Raw genomic sequence first — 23,165 nt, forward strand, 5'->3', positions numbered from 1 at the left:
ATTTCAATTTTTTGTTAATTCACTCATTTGCATATTTATGGTAATTTATGCAAATAAGTTCATCAAATTCACATTTTTGCCCATAAATCAGACATTATTCATATTAAAAGGTTAAGACCAGTATTGGAAACGCCCCAATCTCAAAAAATGAAATGGAAGCTCTCATTACCAATCATGTGAAAGAATATGTTTTGACTAATACATGATGATAACAAATTTGCCGGGAAACCGCCTACTAATTCATATATTTGGTAAATTTGTTTCTCTCATGGTCTGTGAGAGATATAGGGTAGTCCCATATACATATTTCTGTGTATAGTTCTTGTAACTTTACGAAGAATGGGCCAAATTTCTTATCATTTTGATGATTCCAGAACCTTGCAGATGCTAGATGCTAGATGATCAACCTTTTCTGATCGATTCCACAACGTTTCTTTCACAATGCAATCGCATAACCATAACTGGTCTTTACCTTTAAGCATTCTTTCTCACCATATATATGTTAGACGATTTGGAATAATAATACAACACAAAAAATTGAAAGACCAAGGTTATTCCTTATGTTATCTACTGTTTTGATAATTTCTTATGTATTTCTTTGTTTTTTAAACTTATGTATTTTATTGTTTTTGTTGTTTTATTTCATTTCCAAATATAATTTGACCCCAAAATTAACACCTAAACTATAAACAAGACCAAATAACCAATGTTTTATCTCTTTATTTGAAAAATGAGATTTCCATAATGTTTTGTACACAAATCACAAAAATGAGTGATTTTCGGGCTGACATGCAAAGACAAAAGGACACATGACTTTGTAATGGTAGGTCTGATTTTCGAAAAATTTCTTTCAAAAGATGCGCAGGACTCGAAAGAAAAAAGTCACAAAATTTCAGTGCAAGATTTTTTTTTCGTTAAAAAAGCCCCCCCCCCCCCCCCCCCCCCCCAGGGCTAAATAGGGTTAAGGATGCTGTAGTCGTGTCAATGTTGTCAATGAAGCGTAATGGACACTATGTCAAAATAAAACTGTAATATTTTGCTGCCTATGTATAAGCTATAAATTGCCAGAATATTGGTAATGTCCAATACAGCACCCTGAAGACTCGTTCAGATATGACGCAAGAAACCTGGGCCCTGTTTCATAAAACTTGATATCAATAACAAGTTACAAGCTACTGTTATAAGCTACTAGAATCATGGCATGTGATTGGCTGAGAGCAAATTTGTCATAGAAATTTATCATTTGTTATAGATAAAAAGTTTTTTATCACAAAAATTTCGCTAAATTGAAAAAGATGAATATATTTCCATATTCTAAGCCTTTTCTAAGGGGTCCAGGGATATTTAATCTATTACATAGGGGTGAAAATGGCCTCCGGACAAAATGTAACGCGAGTTACCGTAACGTGAGTTACCGACATATTTGCTTCCTGCATTTTACTAGTCCATTGTTTCTTATCTTTAATATTGTGATCTTATACTAGTAAGTCTCAACCTACTATCAACGTAGGAAAGATTTTGTCAAGATTGTCTAGTATGAGGAGACTTTGCCAAAAGAGGGTCTCATAAAATTGACCATGTCCTTTTTTTGTAACGCGAGTTACCAAAATTCAATAATCCAAGAATCTAAAAATGTTTGTTCTTCAATTTTCTTTTTTGTTTCATTCAGTTGTTCTATATCTACCCTGTCCATGTTTGAAAAAAGTATCTTGTAGATCCTAGCAGTTCTAAAGATATAGGCACATTATCGTGTCAATGTACCCATTAGGTGTAACGCGAGTTACCATGGAATGGCCCATAAGGAGTTAGGCAAGTCTAGGTAAATTGGCACATGAACTGTACTCAGGAAAATGCATATGGAACTTCACAAGTATGTGGCATGAAAGTGTGGTCCGCAGCCTTTAGCTATTTTTAGGCTTAGTTTGAATATGAGGGCATTAGCATTTGGAAAGCCATTCTTTTCAGGAGAATTTTTTTCGGTGATATTGTTCCACAATAACATAGAACAAATGACAAAGCTCATACATTATTGGATATACATTCTCTTTATATAAGTTTTCAAAGGTAGAAGTTTTAGGTACTTGTACATACCGTCACATGTACTGCCATCCTCACTTATTGTAAAGCCGGTGTGACAGGTGCACATGTAGGTCCCATGGGTATTAGTGCAGTCTCCATTACCACAGGGATTAGTAACCGCAGCACACTCATCGAAGTCTAGAAAAGAAACAAATATACATTACAAACGAAGATAAATGTAACTGCATCTCCTAAATCCCCTAAATTCAGTTTACGAAATGGATGGATTTATTCATGACATATCACACTGAAAACAAAAAGCCTATCTATTGTGGTTCTTGAGATATCACAATAGCAAGGCAAAAAAACCTGTATATTAAAAAATATACCTCTGTGAACTTTGACTAAGCTACTCCAAAATCTATTCATATAGTTTTCTATGGTGATACTTACTATCTTCAAGTTTGAAGTTCATATCTGAAGTAGAGCTTGATAAATCCCTTTAATAAAAAAGCGGGGCAGACGTAGGGATGGGCAAACCTTAATCTTACAATTACATGCAGTAATATTAATGATTTATGATTTAAGTTAAAACTGATGCCCATGTTTATGCTACTGGTGAAAATCTTACAATTACATGCAGTACTGTAAATGATCTATGATAGGAGTAAGAACTGATTTTATGCTTCTGGTGAAAATCTGACCATTACATGCAGTACTGTAAATGATCTATGATATAAGAACAGATGCCCTTGTTTATGCTTCTGGTGGAAATCTGACCATAACATGCAGTACTGTAAATGATCTATGATATATGTAAGAACTGATTCCCTTGTTAATGCTTCTGGTGAAAATCTGACCATAACATGCAGTACTGTAAATGATCTATGATATAAGAACTAATGCCCTTGTTTATGCTTCTGGTGAAAATCTGACCATTACATGCAGTACTGTAAACGGTCTCGGTCTATGATATATGTAAGAACCGATGCCCTAGTTTATGCTTCTGGTGAAAATCTGACCATTACATGCAGTACTGTAAATGATCTATGATATAAGTAAGAACCGATGCCCTTGTTTATGCTTCTGGTGGAAATCTGACCATTACATGCAGTACTGTAAATGATCTATGATATATGTAAGAACCGATGCCCTTGTTTATGCTTCTGGTGGAAATCTGACCATTACATGCAGTACTGTAAACGGTCTATGATATATGTAAGAACCGATGCCCTTGTTTATGCTTCTGGTGGAAATCTGACCATTACATGCAGTACTGTAAATGATCTATGATATAAGTAAGAACCGATGCCCTTGTTTATGCTTCTGGTGGAAATCTGACCATTACATGCAGTACTGTAAATGATCTATGATATATGTAAGAACTAATGCCCTAGTTCATGCTTCTGGTGAAAATCTTACCATCACAGGCAGTACCACTATCGTTGGCCTCAAACCCACTGTCACAGGTACACTCATAAGTCCCATCAGTATTGTTACAGGTTCCATTCCCACATGGGTTTGGAATGTTTGCACATTCATCGATATCTAAATATGGGAAAGAAAACAGAAGAATAGAAGTAATCCATTGATCATTTTTTTCATCATAGTAATGTTGGTCTCAATAGTAAAACAAAAGGCCTTGAATACTTTCGTGTTGTAATTAGACAACTTAAAGTGAAATTCATGGAAAGCAAATTTGGCCTAATTTCAAAATGTATGCAGCACCTCAAATATAAAAGTCTTAAGCAGGCTGAATACAGTCTTCAGCATTTGCATGGTATTCAATGGTTTTCTTAAGGGGGGGGGGGGTCAAAATGAACCCTCATAATTAGGGGAAGTATCAACAATTAGATACTATTTAGTCACTTGGAATATCATATGAAAAATACTTAAAGTATACGGTACATGTATCTGAACTATCATAATATAATTTATAGGAGAAATGGATAGAGGAAAGGAAAGGAAGGAGTGATCGAGATTGAAAAAGTTGGGAGCAGATCACAGAAATTAATGAGTGTAGTTTTGACAAGAATTTTTGGTATTCTTCTGTAGAGTCATTCTGAAGGAGAGTTATGAACCATGGAATTATTTCATGAAAAAGAGTGTGGCTGTCTAATTGAAAATCATATACAGAATATCAGCATACCATTACAAGCCTTTCCGTTGATATTCCTCTCATATCCATCGTCACACTCACAACTAAACGTCCCCATGATATTGTTGCATGTTCCATTGACGCACAGGGAGGGATCGACTTCACACTCATCAAGGTCTAACCAGGGAAACATTTGAGAAGAGCATGTCATAATGAGCCTTTTTAGTATTATGATCATAAGAGATGGAATATATATTCAGTTACTTTTTAGTCTGCATACTTCGTATTCCTAACGTGATTAAAAGATCAAAGTTAAATAATGAATTCAAGTAGAATGATATTAATGAAAAGTAGAACGATGAAATTAATTCAAATAAAAAACTAATAATAGTAATTCAGGTAAAGATGTAGTACGTGAAAATAGATTGACTTGGGAAAAATCTTTTTCACAAGCAGAACATAGATTCGACAGTTGAACTCTTTGATTGATATTCTTACTTTCTAAATTTCATGAGAGCCATTTGGTGGCAGCTCGGCTAAACTTAAGTAGACAATAATTCAGCCTTTTGAACCTGTTCCCTTAAAAAAGACCCCTATACAAGGTGCCCTGAACAAATGCTACAGCTGACATCTGTAATTTCAATCAGATTTGTGGACGAAATGACGGCATTTATAACATTTTATTTTCTTTTATTGGGAAGGAAAGTTTCTTCAAGATCATTAGTCTTTTATTTCTGTAATAAATTTTGATTCTGGGGCTATATTTGTGAGGCAATACAATTCTCAAAATTTGCTGCTTTTGCAAGAACTTCGCTAGATGCAGAGAGAAAATTATGTCTGACGGCTTTCCATAGAATCACAATGTTGCGTATTGAATGATCCCATTTCATTAATGTTGCCTTCATTTACAAAGCAAGACCAGACATGCTTTTGTCAACAAAGCTGATTTTATGGCAAGCGGTCATGTGCAAATTTCTCGTTCCTCCTTTTTGCAAAAAAAGCCAGTTTTGAAAAGGAAATTGCATCACTAAAAAGCCCTAGAATCCAAATACCTAACCCCAAACTTATGATCTTGTATTGACGTAAATAATCATATATGATTGATACACGTCTGCAAAAACTCAATACACACACACACACATTATGATCTTGTATTGACTTTACATGGATAAAACAGTTGCCTATACAATACAGACAAACAAAACAAAACAAGACATTTTCTCAATGATGTCGTTGAAGTTAAAGATCTCAGCTTCTGTGTTCTTTTAGGGCCACGCACCCTCTTCATGTATTTTCATTATTCCATTAAAAATACAATTCAAACTGATTAAATGCAAATATATACACACAGAGAAATACATAGAAATTTACAAATTTATTAGGAAGTTACAAGTATAACAGAAGAAAGGAGAAGGAAAGATTATGCAACATAATATACAAACAAAAATGAATTGAGAGGTTTTCATGGTGGCACAAAGAACCTTGAGGGTTTTCTTTAGGCACCAATTCTGCAGGCTGTTACAAAAAGGTCGCATTGATGGTATAAATCAAAGATAAGAGTTCAGAATACAGATACTGAAATTGAATGAGAGAATTCAAAAGAAAAGGGGGCCAAAATGATTGAGTTTTGTTAAAAAATTGATATATTTTTAATGAGAAAAAAAAGGGAGAATTTATTCTTACCCTGACATTGAGTCCCTGTTGAATCTACTACAAATCCAGGAATGCATGAGCACATGTATGATCCCTCGTTATTTTGGCATATTCCATTAGCACAGAGATTCCCAGCATCGCACTCATTAATGTCTATACAGGAGACAATGGTATCGGTTAGAAGATGAAACCTTTCAACATTTTGATATACTTTATCAAATTTGTACACTAAAAAATAAATTACATGTAAGAAATGTGTCTTCACATGAAATACATTTACAAAAGAATTAATGTTTTGAGTTCTTACAGTATAGGTTAAAATAGTTATTATGTCTTAAGAGGCGATGAAGCAGATTTTAATTACTGATAGTACTTAGTAGGGGATGTGTAAAGCTGTGGACTGATTACAGGGGAATTCAACCTGCTCACAAGCATAGCTTCTACAGGGGTCCTGAAACCATTCCTTTTATGATGTAATCAAATTAATATACATGTATGTTGATTAATGTACTATTACCAGTCTCTTTTTTATGTAAAAGATGATTTGAATAAAATGAACTTGAACTTGAGCAAAAATCAGAAAACATACCATTACAATTGATACCAGTGCCATCTAGTTGGAACCCTACGTCACAGTTGCAAGTATAAGAACCGGCGGTGTTAACGCACGTTCCATTAGCACAGAGGGTGGAATCATCTTCGCATTCATCAATTTCTGGCGGTAAAAGGAATCAACAAATCCATACAGTATAACACTACCAAATAGCAATTATGCAACAAGGACAATTAACCCCTTTGACATTACTCCCTGGACAATTATCTACTGAAACTGCCCCCAGCAGGACAATAACCCACTAAAAATGCTCCTACCAGGAACATTACCCACTACAACTGCCCCGACTAGGACAATTACCCCCTGCAACTGCCCCAGTACAATTACCCCCAGGACAATTACCCCCTGGACAATTAACCACTGAATTCCCCCCCACCAGGACCATTACCCACTGCAACGGTTCCCACTTTGCTTATTTGGGTTTAATATCTTCTGGAATTGACTTGTGGAAAAATGACAACCAACAAAATAATGTCAACAGCGCACTTTTTCAAGTTGTTTACGACGCCAGATTACAATTTTTTAAACAAAATGTACGGGTCTCAAAGCTCCGCCATTGTAGTAGATGCATATTTATCTTGATTTTGCAGCTGGCTAGTGTGAATTTCAACTCAAATTATGGTATGACAATGTTTATACACAAACACAAATACAAATCTTAATTGTCAGGGCTCACAAGGCATCAAGCTTTGCTTATCTTGGAGCCCTGGAAATTTCTGTTTAAAATAAGTTCATGTTTCTTCATGTATGTTTTTAATGTATACTAATTTTATTTTGTGTTAAGAACTGAAAGGAAAAAAATGAAATAAAATGAAAAAACATTAGGGCAAACTGAAATGATATTTTCAATGCTCACTAACCTCTGAAGTCTCATACGTTGAACATGTCACATTGCTTGTATTTACAGGGTGCGTGGCTTATGAACCCCTACTATACTATATGGCCAATTCCAACAAAAAACTTCACTTTCCAAAAATAATTAAATCAGTGCTACCATTAAAAATATAGTATCAAAGAATAAATAGCTCAACAAGCTCTTTAATTTGAGTGGTACAGTAAAACCTGCTTTAATGGATACCTTTCTATGGAGTCCACTTGTCTGAAGTGGGAACTTATAAGGCCTCTCTATAAGCAGAAATATATTATATGTTTGGTATGTGTTACAGAAACTGTGTAGAAAGGACACCTGTCTACAGTGGCCAATTTTCCTTAGATGGCCTTTTTATAAACATGTATCAATGATTATAAGTACAAAAGGTATATGTTTAGGCATTTTATTCTACATACAAAATCTCCCCTTTACATACCAATACAAGCAGTTCTTGCTCCGTTTTCAGTATATCCGTCATTGCAAGTACAGAAGAAAGACCCAATGGTGTTAGTGCATGTTCCGTTGCTACACAGGTCTGCATCATCGGCACATTCGTCAACATCTGCAGTAAATAACAATTTACAACGTGTTATCATATTCTGGTGTAACTCATTGCAGTTTATAGTATTCCAAAATAAATCCCTCTTTCCTCCATACAGCATTGTGACGTGAATTGTGTATACCGGTAACTGCTATGTTAATTACATAACAATGTCAATTGATGTTGCTTTCATAGAAATTGTAAGTCTGTGTGTACAGTTCAATCCGAATTGAATGTTCCAACAAGTAATCTCCCTCCCCTCCCCATGCACTTCTCTAGGAGAGTTAGGGCAGTTTATGATGATGGCTTTTCCTTATGGGGTGGTTGTGGAAAGGGCTTAGCATTACATAAGAATCGTTGATCATAAAAGTGGAGACAACTCCTAGTGATTAATACCATCTAATATCTGGAAACTACCCAAATGGTGTCAATTTCCAAGGAAAACTCATGCTCATGTGTCGTTATGCCGTCCTTACCCTCTTGGTTGACTATATTTTCGGCTCCTAAAACTCCAAAGCGCTGGTTACTTGGTAGAGCTTTGTTGAACAACGATTCCAATACTGTGTCGTTGATATTTAGTGTTGTTTCAACATCTGTCCTGAAGTATATGACAGCATAGGGACTGGTCACATTCACATCTGATATTGAAGCCATGAATACAGAGTCCCCAAGTTCTGAAATGCCTCGGAGGAACAGCAGCATCTAAAGATAAAATGACACACATTCACATGAAATTCCATATTCTTCAAGAGTCAACAACTTTTTTTTCAGGGGTAGGAGGGGGAGGGGGGTGGGGGGGGGGGGGAGACCTTCATTTTCGTGTGAAAATTCAGATGTATTTTCATCAACATCACTACCAATACCTATAAAGCCCATAGTCTCCTCTGTAACATGACACCAGTATTACCATTATAATTTTATTTTAGGAGCGTGATTTCTTTGGGGATAAGCTGAGTTAATCTTTACAAAGTTTTCAGTTTAATTTTTTTTTTCTTCAGCCTCCTGTTAAAGACATCTTGGGAGTTTTCTTCCCTGACTTGAGCAGGAAGGCAATTAAGTGTAAATGTAGGTGTAACAAATCATCTCTTTCCTCTCTAGAGATGTAGTTGAATTTTGTTTTTTGTGTCATGTATGCACACAAGGGACACAGTGTGAGTCAAAACAAAAGTTTACACCTAGCAAATTGTTAATTATTTTAAAAATCATTTATGAAAAGTAAATCATTATAAACCTTATGAAAGAGTGTTTTATCCCAAATGATTTGGTATCATTTTTGTGTGGTATGTGGTCACGCTTGGATGAACAGAACAGGATTTCCCAAACAAATGGTACATACACAAACTAAGTCTATTTACAGAGACTAAACCAGAAAGTGAGTACCTCATATCGATATTTTTTTTGAACGCTGTAAAACGATTGGACAAAAATATAAGAGGGGAATATGGTGAAAGCTATGAAAGTTATTTTACAGAAATGTGCATCACCTGGACACACTTTCATGACCTGTATACATTTGCAACACCTTTATGTCTTGGCAACAGCTATAGCAGCAACAACGACATCAAACCCCGGCTCCTCCACTCAGTGTTATTTAGGGTACGCATATGCATGTTTCCTCCGTTTGAAAACACCCCCTAAGTCTGGTGTGTAAAGTCTTTTTTGTGTATGTATGAGCCGGACTTTATCAGACATTTTGGTAACACGCATAGTATCCCTCCGTTCACGGAGTGGGGGGGGGGGGGGGGGCATCAAACAATCATTTTCTTGATACTTCTAATCTGCTGGCCTATGGAATGCCTGGTAAAGTTCTTTTGATGTTGATTTCATGCATTTATTTTATAGTTTTAGGTGATTCCATGGTAATAATAATAATAATAAAAATAATAGGCATTTCTATAGCGCCGTCTATCTAGATAATTCTAGTCCGAGGCGCATTTATTATTACCCCGGCTTTAGCCTAGCTGCCGTTTATACAGCGATCCAGCATTTCAAGGGATTAATTCCTGCCAGGTACGGATTTACTTCACCTGGGTTGAGTGTGGCAAATGTAGATCAATGTCTTGCCAAAGGACATTAGTGCCGTGGCGGGACTCGAACTGCGGACCTTGCGATCGACAGTCTGGCGACGTATCCACTCGACCACGACACCTCTACACCTAAGTAAAAACTGTAAGTGGAATATACTGTTTAATACTGGGTTGAAGTGAGTTCATATGGAACTGTTTACTCACATCAAGTTCAAGTTGCTCTCGATTTTCAGCAGGTTCGATGATAGAGGGATTGACTGCAATGAAACCACCGACGATGGCTTCAAATCTTACCCTCAGGTTCAAGGTTAAGGACTCTAAAATATAATCAAAAAACAAAACAATTTGTATTCAATTAGTTCTAGTAATTTTTATTTAATTACTTCAAGGGGAGGTCCACCAGTATCATGTCAGTTTAAAGATGAAGTTGAGTTCTGGTCATGGGATTGCATTGTGAAAGAAACGGTGTGGAACCGACCAGAAAAGGTTGATCATCTAGCATATAAGAATTTGTGTGTATTGCAATGTTCTGGAATCATAAAAATGATAAGAAATGTGGCCAAGTCTTGGTAAAGTTACACAGAAAGATGTATATTGGACTAAACGAACACGTGGCGTAAAAAGCCCCCACCCCCCCCCCCCCCCCCCCCCCCCCCCCCCCCCCGATTTGTACGATGTTACATGCATATTTAAAATATGAAGGCATTTGAAGAGCCATGCTTTTCAGGGAACATGTCTTAACAGATGTTCTTCCACACTTGCATAATAAGAATGAGTAATGCTCACAAATTATTTTCTACTCCAACCAATAATATTACAGTGGACTTCCTCTTAGGTCTTTGTGCAATATCACAGATTTTTGTTCCAAACCATCTTTTTTGTTCACAGATATTAATGACTAGTATTATTGGTAATTTATGCAACCATTTGATCTATTCTGATTGTAATAAAATCTTCAAATCGGCCATTTGGCTACGAAAGATTGTTTTAATCAATAAACCATGCATGTGTTGAAAGGAAGGAGAGTTTGGGAAATCTAAACATATGGAGTAAACATTTTCATAAAAAAAGGACAAATGATGCTTATGTTTTCAAAATATCATGAACACGACATTATATTAAAGCCCCAAAATCACAACTTGCGAGGAGGCGAGATGGCCCAGTGGTAGAGCACAGGTTTTGAAGTGGAAGGACTTGGGTTCAAAACCAAGTTGATTTGCTGGTACCTTTGGTAAGGCCTTAATCCTCATTACAAATTCCCTGAGGACTAAAAGCCGTCGGTCCCCTGGTTGCTTACTTACAAGCTTTAAATACACATGTTTTCTTAGCAGTCAGGTAAAATAAACCATCAACCCGAGCCACTCTCCTTTAGAATATCATTTATTCATATTTGCTGATGAGATTATGTTACCTTGACAGGTTCCATCAATTTCAGTGGTGCCCTCAGTGCAGATACAACTGTAGTTTCCCACAATGTTGATGCATTCTCGATTGGCGGCACAGACAGGATCAACTTCTTCGCACTCGTTTGTGTCTAGATGGGGAAACAGGTAATAAAAATAATGGATCAAGCTCGCTATCCATAAGGACCGTTATTCATAAGGACCGCAAACCATAACGTGTGACAAAATGAATAGCGAACCCTTATAAATAGCGAGCAAACCATAGGCAAGGACCGCCATTCCTAATACCAATAATATAAATGATATGTGTGGTTTGCGTATAGCTTAATACCCCGACGATGATTCTAAGCCCTGTACAGATATTTAAACATATATTTGCAGTATATGTAGGGCTATAGAATTTTTTAGTATCTTACACTCCAAGACCGGACATTGAAATAATTGCTGGTATCAAGATTTTACAAGAAGACAGACAATGCTTTACCTGTTGCTTCTGAAGAGAGTTTAAATAACTGTTCCCTTAAAGCAATGGGATAATTAAAAACACCTATAATTATCTTGTTATGTGTACATAAGTTGTAGGGACTTTATTTACCTTGTCTAATGATAGCAGCAGTCCCTAATAAAGGTATATTTAATTTCATGAAAGAAAATTATTGTAAAGTGTAAATAAGTTTTTTGTTAGTCCTTTACGTTTCTTTTCCTCACTCATTTAAGCATTGCTTAATGGTAAAATGAGAAAAGATCCTAAACAAATTTGATTTTATCTCAAACAATGTATATACATGTACATCTAGTGGTATATAATAACTCTTTGATATTTAGAATGCTCGATTCATATTCTAGCACCGGCAGTGATACAGATTGGCGACCATAATTATACTGGACATGTACATGCAGTATGCTTAACTGAAAATGCTTTTAAATAACTGCCAAATTAATAATTTTGTTGACATACTTATAACATCACAAAACTTAATAGGATGATTAATTTACTTGTTAACTGTACATGTACATGTAGTCTCTTTGTCACATGTACGTGTATTTGCACCTTCTCGTTTATACGGTACATCATCATTGACCAAGGTCAGTATTTTCCCTCTTACAAGGGGATACTTAATTTCGCGCCATGATGACGCTCTCTCCCTCCACTTATTCTAATTTTCCCGAGCATCCTACTTATTTACAATGGTAATACAAAAACATAATAATTCCATATCATTTACCGATGCAGGTCTTGGGTGTATCATTCTCGTACCCAGAAGCACATGTACACACAAAGTCACCACCTGTGTTCTCGCATGAAGAGATGTCTGGAGGACAGGTGTTTTGAACGTTGTCACATTCATTAAAATCTGTCGGGAATAATGATATTAATAACAATAATAACAAATTGATTTTACAGCAAACAATAGAGAGTCTCTCTATAGATTTCTCCGATCAAGTTCAAACTACTTATATTTTATTTATTTTGTGGTTTTCCTGTTTTCAATTGTATTTCAAGAATGATCAGTAGTCTTACTACTAGAGATTATCTATGCCCTTTAAGAGAAATAATGACCAAAAAAAAGAATACTTAAACTAAAAATGCTTGAGAGAGAAGAAGAGACAAAAAGATAAGATTACGACAAAAAAAAATAATCTTGTCACAAAACCTAGAATTCAGCTGTTAGGAGCCAGACTGGTATTTATAGCTTTAACATAAACATGTCTTCAAACAAATTGATAGATGTATGATCCTTAACTTTTCTCTTCTTCTGACCATTTCACATTTCAAAGGGCCCATTTGATCATATTTTGTTCTTCAAATAGGCAACACTGATTTTGTTTTATTGCTACAAGGTTCTAATCAAACGTAATGTTTCGGGAAACGATATACATAGGTAGGAAAGTTGTCAAAAAGTAGGAAAATTTGTGAAAAACAGATTTTGATTCATGTGTATTCATGTGAATTCCATACTTAATGTATGATTCATATGTTATGTTATGTATTCACCACCTGTATAAAGATACCATACCTGTACAATTGCTATTCATATTCTCTCTCACGTAACCTTCATAGCACATGCATTCATAAGAGCCCTCCAGATTAGTGCAGTTACTGTTTGGTCCACAGAATTGAAGGACATCACTGCATTCATCTTGATCTACATATCCATAGACATACATTGGATCGGAAATGAAAGGATACAATATCAATTACAGATTATTTGTGCACGAACAATAGATGTAAAAAGCTTGTTAGTCTAAGTTTTGAAAAAATTATTTATCAACATGTCTTTGTGTACAACTACATGTTTGTAAAGGGATTGAAGTCATTGAGCTTATATTATATTATCATAATAATCATTTCTATTTATATTACTATTAATCTTATTTCATGTATTATCATTTCCATTAATATCATTATTATTATTATCATCATTATTATTATTATTATTATTATCATTAGCATCATTATTACTCTTATTATAATTATATTATATTATTGTAGAGGTGTCGTGGTCGAGTGGATATGTCAGCGGACTGTGGATCACAAGGTCCGCGGTTCAAGTCCCAACGCGGCACTAATGTCCTTTGGCAAGACATTGATCTACATTTGCCACTCTCCACCCAGGTGTTAAATGGGTACCCGGTAGAATGCGAAAGCTAATGTGGTTTGATTAGCATTGGCGCTTGTAAAATGGCGACTGGCTGGAATGCTCCCCAGGGAGTGGAGAATGTGCATACCTTGGGTGCGGGTAAGCATGAATCCGATGACCTGGGTAATAATATATATCTGTAAAGCGCATTGAGAGGGCCTGCGGTCCTGAAATGTGCTATATAAGGACAAACTTAACTATTATTATTAGTATTATTATTATTATTATTATCATTATCCTTCTTTTTATCATTATTGTCATTAATATAATCTTTATGATACATACCTGAGCAGGACATTCCATCTCCCTCGTAACCATTGTTGCATTCACATGAATAGTTTGCTGGAGCGTTCACACAAGATGCTAGTGGATGGCAAGTGAACAAGGATGGGTTCTGACACTCATTGATATCGGTACATGCCGCGTAGGGATCACCTTGGAAACCAGGCATACAGGAACATGTGAATGCACCTTCATTGTCTAAACAGTCAGCATACACACCACACGGGTCTCCATCACACTCGTCGATATCTACATTAAATGACAATATAAACATCATACAGTGAGACCTGTCTACAAAGAATACTCAAGAAAAGCAGCCTTTACATGTACAACAACTCTTTTTTTGTTTATGTTTAATTGAGAAACTGTATTGAAGAGAACCATAAAATGTGGTCTATAATAATAATAATTTGTAATTTAATTGTATCTCGTGCATAACAATTACAATTCAATTCTCTAGGCGTTTTACATTATAAATATTGGATAACATAAACATAATGCAGAAAGATATAATAACTGCAAGCGAAGATAGGTCTAAAGGGATTTCCTTAAAGTTTTGATAGAAAATACTTTTTTCCTAATTGTTATGAGTAGAGACTTCAACAGAGCAGGAGCTGATGTCACGATGGATTGGTTTTCTGTATATGTCCTTTCTATTCAGGTGGTCACTATGACAAGTAGGTTTCACTGTTATTAAGCCTATGTTGATGTAATAAACACACACACACACACATATACATGTATACATGCTCTGTTCATCAAATAGAGCTGTCTATTATTGTGTGCGTACTTCTTGATGTAAGGTTTCCCCTGACAACTCAAATACTTGCCAAAGGTTTGCCAGACGTGGCAACAAATAATGTATGTGTATTGGATTCCATCTACAGTATAGCCGTGAATAGCACGTGAATTTAAAAATTATTAACCAGGGATTCTGCAAAAAAGTTATATTCATTATCAAACAAGTCTATTACTGACAGACAAGCATTATTGACAGCAATAAAGAGGAGATTAAAAAGAGTATAAACAGGATATAAACAGTATTATGATTAATTGATAAATCAAGTGTAAGGTTACTTTAATATTTATAATAAGACTTTATGACATGATTTGAATACACAAAATAATTCTATTCATAAATGTTACATTCATATTTCATCCTCAGCACATACCGATGAAAAGTGCAGATTAAAAATGTCAATAGATTTGACACGGTATATCATATGTAACAATTATTACAACTAAAAGTTGCATACAGATTTTAAATATAGTAAAGAACAGAATATGTACACGATTATACAACAGTAAAATAATAAAATAGTCACCTTGATTTTGTATTGATATAGACATCTTTGTCTAAACATATGCGACTACAAAGAGATTGAGAGCAGTTATAGGAGAGTAAACTGTTCTTGTGTGTTTAGTCCTATTGCGGACCACTTGAAATTGTTGAGATGGAAGTAAAAGGAGAGAAGTTGTGAGGTAAAAGGAGAGAGGGGTATATTTTTTGTGAGTAAATGCCTGAAAAAGGCTGGTGAACCTAGGAATGAATCCGGAGAGGGGGAAAGAGAGAGATATTTGTTCTTAAATATTGTATCTACTTACTTGAGCAACTTAGACCATTCCCAGTATAACCTTCAAGACAGGTACATGAGAAGGACCCATCTGTGTTGTTGCATGCAGCATTCTCATCACAAGGAGATTGATCACACTCATTATTATCTTTTAAAGAAAGTGAAAATTTGGATAGATTAATTCTTATAGCATGTACACACTACAGGAAAAATAAACGAAAATTTCATTAAGAAATGTTGTATAAACTATCAAGTATTATTATACAGCGAAAGGAGCAGCATACTACATGTAGACAACATCATCGTATACGGAAGTTAATTTCAACAAAGTCAGTTTATATGACAGGTTTCCAATCACTAGAGCATTTCCGCGCACATTCTGTGGAATCTTTTTTTTTCCCTCTCATATATTTACTCATTTCTCGCATAATGTCTTTACATTTGTATGTATTTGCATTTAATATGTTAAAATGTGTACTTTTTTCAAAGGAATTAGAAAATAAAAAAATCTGAAATGTCGTACCTACACAGCTGAAGCCATTACCAGAGAAACCTGGCAAACACATACAATTGAAAGAGCCATTTGTATCCATGCAATTCGCGAAGACGTGGCATGGGGACGTAGAAAGGCACTCATCGGTATCTATATGAGGAGTACACACAGCATAAAAAAAGAACAAAGAGTGAGATGTGGAAGTGGGTACTCTCAGAGTTTTTCATATCGGAGTGGGTGTTCGTCAGGGATCAGTCTTATCTCCACTGCTGCTCGCTACTGTGGTCAATTTTTTTTATTGGAACCAGGAAATAAAGATGTGCTATGGAAATGTCGTTTGCAGATGATTAAGTTTTGATGGCTGAATCAATGCAGCAGCAGGTTAGGGATTTCACTGGAAGTTCATTTGGACGGACGGACAGACAACCCAAATCTCCTACAAAGTTCAATATTTGTGCTGTATTGGGCTCTTTAACTTACCTCAAAGTCGGGTCTACTCCACATTCTTGTAAAATAATGTTATACAATCACTTAATAAAATAAATTATGATAGTATTGGGGTAATTGTGTGCTTTATTTTATTTAAAGTCTGGTTGTGGGCCCAAAAAAAAAAAAAAAAAAAATTATGCCTAAAAGAATAAAAGAAAATAATTTTTTGTAGTTTGTTTCCATGTCAGCTGGAGAAGAACTTGAATGGGAAAGGAGAGAAAAAATACATTAATATTATTTCTATTTCTAAATCAATTTCTTTTCTTCATTTTTTTCAATGATATTTATGCTAAACTTTTGTCCGATATTTAAAATCTTTCTCATGCCTGCATCTACCAATAATTTGTTTTTCTCCTGGACTAATATGTCTCTTTCCTTTCAAAAGTTTGACCAATAAAGTGAGGTTGAAATTAAGTGCCTTACTTGTACACATTGCTCCATTTCCCGTGTAGCCATCATTGCATGAACAGGAGAAGGACCCTTCTGTATTGGAACATGCAGCATTGGTATCACAATCTTGAGTACCATCAAGACATTCATCCCGATCTAAAATAATATAAAGAAAAACAAAATCGATCAACGCTTCTAATCATCCGAGTACTAAGTCATATAAACATGATGGAATGAATTCAAGTGAAATCTTGCAGATCATTCCTGTCTGGCACATTGCCACTCCAGGCACTCCGTTATTATTACTCCGGCTTTAGAACAACTGCCATCACTGTGCTTGAATAATATGCACTCTTCTGAAAAAATAAAGGGTGTTTTGATTTAAGCTGTGGTGCGAAACCATTGTCAAAACCTCCATAACAAACTTATCTTAACCCTATTTAGCCCGGGCTATTTTAACAGTTGGGTTGCTTTCTTTGTCTCTATGAACAGTCATTCATTTGCCACACATGCAACTTTGCACAAACGAATAGGGACCAATTGATATATGGATTGCTACATGTGTGTCCAAAACAATCCAGGCTTTGCACAATTTCCCATTTCCAGGGTCGAATAGCTCCATAAACAACACTTAAATATTCTTGCACTGAAAACAGTTAAATAATCTTAAACTCTTTTGTTTATCTACCCCATGCTAAATACTATGTGGCACAAGGAGAATATTTGTGTGGCATATAAAGCGATAATAACAGATATTGAACCTGAAGATGAGTACTATATACTAATATAAACAAATATGTGTTTAGCCGTAATTATACAAATAATTCAAGTGCGCATGTGCATAGTAAATAAACACTGTACGCAGGTTAAGGCACAATATGATAATGGATTAGACTTGTGGAGTTCAACTAGTATAACTAAACAGCATAATGCACTTCTCAGTGCGTGAATCAATTTCCTTGCCATTTGGAACTGCATGTATTTTATCATAATTTTAATTTGTATGTGCCAAAAGTGAGAAACCATGTCTCCAATGAACTTTACAATTTTTCGCCCAAATTGAGTTTAGCATAAAAAGTATAGCTCACTATGTTTACAAGTAGAGTGTACTTTAGCTTCACAATGAATCAATATCATAAGGCCAAATATAAGTACCGAGGTGGGGGGGGGGGGGTGCTAATGTTTTATAAATGTGATGTCTATGTAACGTTAATAAAAAAAAGAAATGCATATTTAACAAAAAAATTGAAGAGATGCAACTTAAACAGAATTGTTCTGGCAGCGCATAGTCATTTGATAAAAAAGAATGATTTCATCTTCCATGTGTATTAGTTTATTTCATAACAACAGTTTTACCTGGATATTGTCAGATTTTTGGCCCCAATTTCATGGAATTTACATAAAGGAATAATACAATCAAGGCCTACCTGAACAACTTCTTCCGTTTACATCGAGCAAGAAGCCCGTTACACAGGAACAGTCGTATCCTCCTGGGATGTTATCGCAGTCCATTTCGCAACGATTCTCCCCAAGGCATTCATTGACGTCTGTGGGAAATAAGAGGGATAAATAAACACAGATATTGAATCACATTAAATTTTGCTATTAACCGTAGAACAAAATTAAAACATAAAATTTGAAAATACAATGTACATGTATATTCAAAAGATACCAATCCGGCAGCTGCTCAATAACGAATCCCAAATTTTTGATTTTGTTGATATTTGGATGTAATGGGAACTATCAGATGCCTTTTAATGGAAAATTGTGCCAGAGTTTCAATAAAATGAATCACACTTGACTGCTCTCAAACAAATAATTTGATTAGTGAGTTGCACATATATAAGAAGTGAACAACAAATAATTAGAACAACCGTAATAGAAAGATGATACACAATATTTTTGCAACAAGCTTTTGTCACATGTTATACCATGAACTCCAGTTGAAAATATGTCTTCTCTGAGGTGATGGGCAAAGCAGTTTTTTCTCAGGGGTATGGCCCAAAAGAAAATAGTCACCATGCCATTTAACCAAAATCTTTTACTGTATTGGTGCCTCAAAAAGAGTGCATGGTATTTCGATATATATCCCTCATTAACAAATGAAAAATTAAAAGTGTTAGCTATTTAGAAATGCATCTGAAAATAAATATCCACTTATACCTAATTAGTCAAAACGAGCACATACTAAGCTCACAAAAAAGTGCAGCCCATTTCACAGTGGCTGCAGTGGCAATATCATGACAGGCCTATCGATGGCTTGGAACAGTAATATAAAAGGCTTTACCCCGGTTGACGCCATGCAAACTCCATTTTGGGCTTCAAGGTGGAAGTATTATACGTGAGCCATCTGTAGCCAATCCTTGCACTAGGACTTTTTAGAAGTAGAATATATGTGTATACACAGGCAAGTATCTGCTTACTTGGAGCCCTATATATGTTTTCAAGTATTGTGGAGTTCAGAACATACAATCCATTGTCACTTGCATTACCCATGTCATTTTACTTCACAAATAGTCTTATCTTAGATCTAGTATGGCTAATACCTTACAGCGGGACTGCACTACTTGTAGCTACTTGCGCCCTCTATATAACAAACAATGCCTAAGCGACACGTTGTTCCCCCACGGTCCCCTTTTTCTTAAGTAATTGAGAGCTGATTTGATGACATAACCATCTGTCAGTGATCAAGCAGGGAGGTTTAATCCCTCCTAGCCAAACTAGTGCAGATAGGCTTTAATAAATACTTACATATGGCCGGCAATATATAAGGACAAAATAGGTTGGTATTTTTCATACCTGTGCAGTTGTTTATAGTTGAATTGAATTCATATCCAGTCTGATCGCATACACAGATTTCCCCGTCCGTAGAATTAATGCAGACACCAGAGCCACATTCGAGGTCACAACTTTCAGTAACTGCAATATTCATATTAAAGAATTTCAGATGAAAAATATTACAGTATTGGGTAGCCACAACTGCTATCATTATCAGCCCCGCATTCGTTGCTAGGATACCTCGGTTGAGAGTGTTGACACCTTAAGAAATTGTGTCTGCACAAAAGCCTAATTGATCCCAGTTAAAGGGAAAGCCAACCTTTGTAATATTTTTATTTCTATGAAAACAGAAAACTAAGAAAAAAAAAGGTAAAAGTTTGAAATAAATCGGAATAAGAAAAATATGAATATTTGACATATAAAATCGCTACATCTGTTTCAATATGAAATTGTCAAGTTGGTCAGTGAATATTGACAAAATCTTAATTTATGTCAGGCTCGTCAGTTAACTGCCTTCTACATTGGGGTAGTCACTTAAAAAGATATTGTGGGTAGCATATCATTATATTATTTTTTGCGAATAGAGTTGCATTAATATCACAATTGAATGACACGCACCATTAAAACTAAAACATCAACCGCATCAGATCATATACGCTGGAATATTGAGTCATTTTGGTAGTTTGTAGCGATATTCCAATTGACTATTACAGGAGCTTTCCTACTGCTAGAGTGTAAGGTGGGGATGACCTCCTACTCAATTATTTTGGGTTTTTCTTTTCAGGAAGGCATATTTAAGGGCCCGATTGATCATATACGGTTTTTCAAATCGGCAACAACAACTTAATTTTTCTTTTAATGCTATATTTTCAATGCAATGCAGTGTCTCTGGAAACGATATGCAGTATGTGAGAAGGGAATTTGTCCAAAAGTTGGGAAAATTTCAAATTTTGATAACAAAACATAACATGTGTTGCTAATTTATGAATTATAATGCATACTTGCCCTCCTAAAATCTGTGATATCGAATGCAAATGATCATGCATACTAAACTACAACGTTTTCGACTCCTATAATACCTTTTTAATTCAGACCTACTATATTGTGTAACTCAGTATGCGAGCCTATTCACTTTATTACAAGCTATGCTCTTTATTAAGGCTTCCTACATTGTACATTGTATTACCTTGCCTGTCATATCTATATATTTTGAAACTTCTATTTTCCGTACATGTATACTTGATTTGAAATCTTTATTTTTTTGTTGCAATCTACCCTAATACACTTGTATGAACAAAAAAAAAAAAAAAGTTTTTTTAAAAGTAAATGGGGAACAAATACACTTCAAACTTCAACTAAAATTAAAATGGGCACATGGTGTGCATAATTTAGTTTCCCTTCTTATCATACATGTGGTATACTCGTTACAGCTCTGAATCAAGAGCTGTCCAGCACGTCAAACCACAAAATGAGGGAGGGGGATTTCAAAGGGTTAACAAAAGGAAATACATACCCATGCATGTCTTGTTATCATTCGTAAGAATAAAGCCTGAAAAACAACTGCAGTTGAACCCAGGACTGTCATTAATGCAGCTCTGCTGACAATCGTGAGTTCCCAATGTACATTCATCGATATCTGTGAAAATAGAATAGCAACAACAAAAACAATAAGAATAACAATGACAGTTAACAAACATAAAGTAATAATAATTTTGTTATGTTAATAATATGTCTTATTTTTACCAAGGGTAGCCTCATCAGTATTTACACTGTTCTCCTTAAGGGACCTGCAATCATATAATACACCCCGGCTTTAGCCAAGCTTCCATGATTAAGGCGCACAAGCACTCAATAAATTACCAATAATAACATTAAAAAACAATTATAATGATAGCAGTAATATCAATATAAATATCATTCATAGTATCATTATACAATCTACATTATTTGTCTCTGTATGTTTTTTGGTTATCTCTGCCTGGAAATAAATTAAAATAGTACTGCTCTGACTTGAATGGTGATGCGATATGGGCCACATATAGACCATGATTGGTTGATAGTTTGTCACATGATTGAAGTGCACCAATCATCTCCAAATGCAATTTGTGTATAGCTAGAGTATGTGACGTCACCCTAAAAAACCTACGTGGTATTCTATGGGTTAGCGGCTAAGAAATTTGAAGAAAACAAAGGATAACCTAAAGCACCTATCACGGAACGCAAGTACGTCTACGCTTGTTCTATGCGAACACAGATACATGCATCGACTAGTCTATTTTCTTTGTATCTCTTTGTAAACAAATATTTGGACCTCATATTTTGAATCCAGTACAACAGGGTACCCCTTCCGTCAAAACAAAAAATGTTTTGGTGATTGAGTTAAGGGTGCAAAAATACAACAGTGGAAATGGCTTCAATGGACAAAGTTGCACGGCATTTCTACATGAATATGTGTACAAGGTTTTGGCGATTTTCTTCAATTTGTTAATGAGTTTTTCTTTCATGGACTTATTTGTACCTCTTTCCATAACTAGATAGGTACCATTTCGGTTAGGGTTGTGGCATTCAAGCGATGTACGAATACCACGCCCATTGTCAGTTCAAACTGAAAGGCTGCCATAGCCCCACATGGCTCAGACCTATTATCAATGTCCATGACTTTCCATAACTTATCATAATTAATTATTTTTCCATGACTATCTAGGTTTTTTCATAATTTATAAGAATATAGAATTTGTGATAGCTACATGTACATATAGGTCTTTATAACTACCTTCACATGCGAATCCATTTCCTTGAAATCCTTCGTTACATGAGCAGACGAATGATCCATTAGTATTCTCACACTGTGCGTCCATATCACAAGGGTCATCGTCACATTCATTAGCATCTAGATAAAGATAGATAATGCATTACAGTGAAAACCGTTACGTCTTTCGGATAGTGATGCCAAAGGTCGGTCCCCAGACATTAATCATTATATCTGATTGATTTGATAAACGTAGGTAAAAAAAACCAATTACACACCTGTATATAAAGACCGCTCAATGGAGACAAGAAAAGCGGTCTTTATAGTGAGGTAGTCTTTAAACGAATAGTCATATATTAAGTGTTGCGTCACTAGTAATTTTAAAGTCTAACATACTTTACATACATAAGACAGTAAGATGGATTTCAATAGATAGATTTGGTACCAAATTTGTAGTCATGTACCAAATTTTGACCGAAATATTAAAACTTTCCCACAATTACTCAAAAATTAAAATTGCCCATTGAATTATGTACAGACAGC

General features: G+C 35.3%; 1 protein-coding gene across 1 annotated transcript in view; it reads right to left on the reverse strand.

Annotated features, from left to right (window-relative positions):
• The window catches only part of LOC579271 (fibrillin-2), a 73,794-nt gene that overhangs the window by 28,474 nt on the left and 22,155 nt on the right, over nucleotides 1–23,165 (reverse strand). The window contains exons 17-35 of the mRNA XM_030989021.1: nucleotides 22,647–22,763; nucleotides 21,387–21,509; nucleotides 19,895–20,014; nucleotides 18,523–18,642; nucleotides 17,129–17,251; nucleotides 16,247–16,366; nucleotides 15,755–15,871; nucleotides 14,153–14,398; nucleotides 13,244–13,372; nucleotides 12,452–12,580; nucleotides 11,234–11,356; nucleotides 10,027–10,139; nucleotides 8,272–8,497; nucleotides 7,691–7,816; nucleotides 6,360–6,485; nucleotides 5,801–5,923; nucleotides 4,169–4,294; nucleotides 3,442–3,567; nucleotides 2,092–2,217 (exon numbers count right to left, since the gene is read on the reverse strand). Of these exons, the coding sequence (XP_030844881.1) occupies nucleotides 2,092–2,217; nucleotides 3,442–3,567; nucleotides 4,169–4,294; nucleotides 5,801–5,923; nucleotides 6,360–6,485; nucleotides 7,691–7,816; nucleotides 8,272–8,497; nucleotides 10,027–10,139; nucleotides 11,234–11,356; nucleotides 12,452–12,580; nucleotides 13,244–13,372; nucleotides 14,153–14,398; nucleotides 15,755–15,871; nucleotides 16,247–16,366; nucleotides 17,129–17,251; nucleotides 18,523–18,642; nucleotides 19,895–20,014; nucleotides 21,387–21,509; nucleotides 22,647–22,763 (2,559 nt within the window). The remainder of the gene's footprint in view (nucleotides 1–2,091; nucleotides 2,218–3,441; nucleotides 3,568–4,168; nucleotides 4,295–5,800; nucleotides 5,924–6,359; nucleotides 6,486–7,690; nucleotides 7,817–8,271; nucleotides 8,498–10,026; nucleotides 10,140–11,233; nucleotides 11,357–12,451; nucleotides 12,581–13,243; nucleotides 13,373–14,152; nucleotides 14,399–15,754; nucleotides 15,872–16,246; nucleotides 16,367–17,128; nucleotides 17,252–18,522; nucleotides 18,643–19,894; nucleotides 20,015–21,386; nucleotides 21,510–22,646; nucleotides 22,764–23,165) is intronic.

Source organism: Strongylocentrotus purpuratus, unplaced genomic scaffold (assembly GCF_000002235.5).
Source record: "Strongylocentrotus purpuratus isolate Spur 01 unplaced genomic scaffold, Spur_5.0 spur5_scaffold_18, whole genome shotgun sequence".
Classification (NCBI taxonomy): domain Eukaryota; kingdom Metazoa; phylum Echinodermata; class Echinoidea; order Camarodonta; family Strongylocentrotidae; genus Strongylocentrotus; species Strongylocentrotus purpuratus.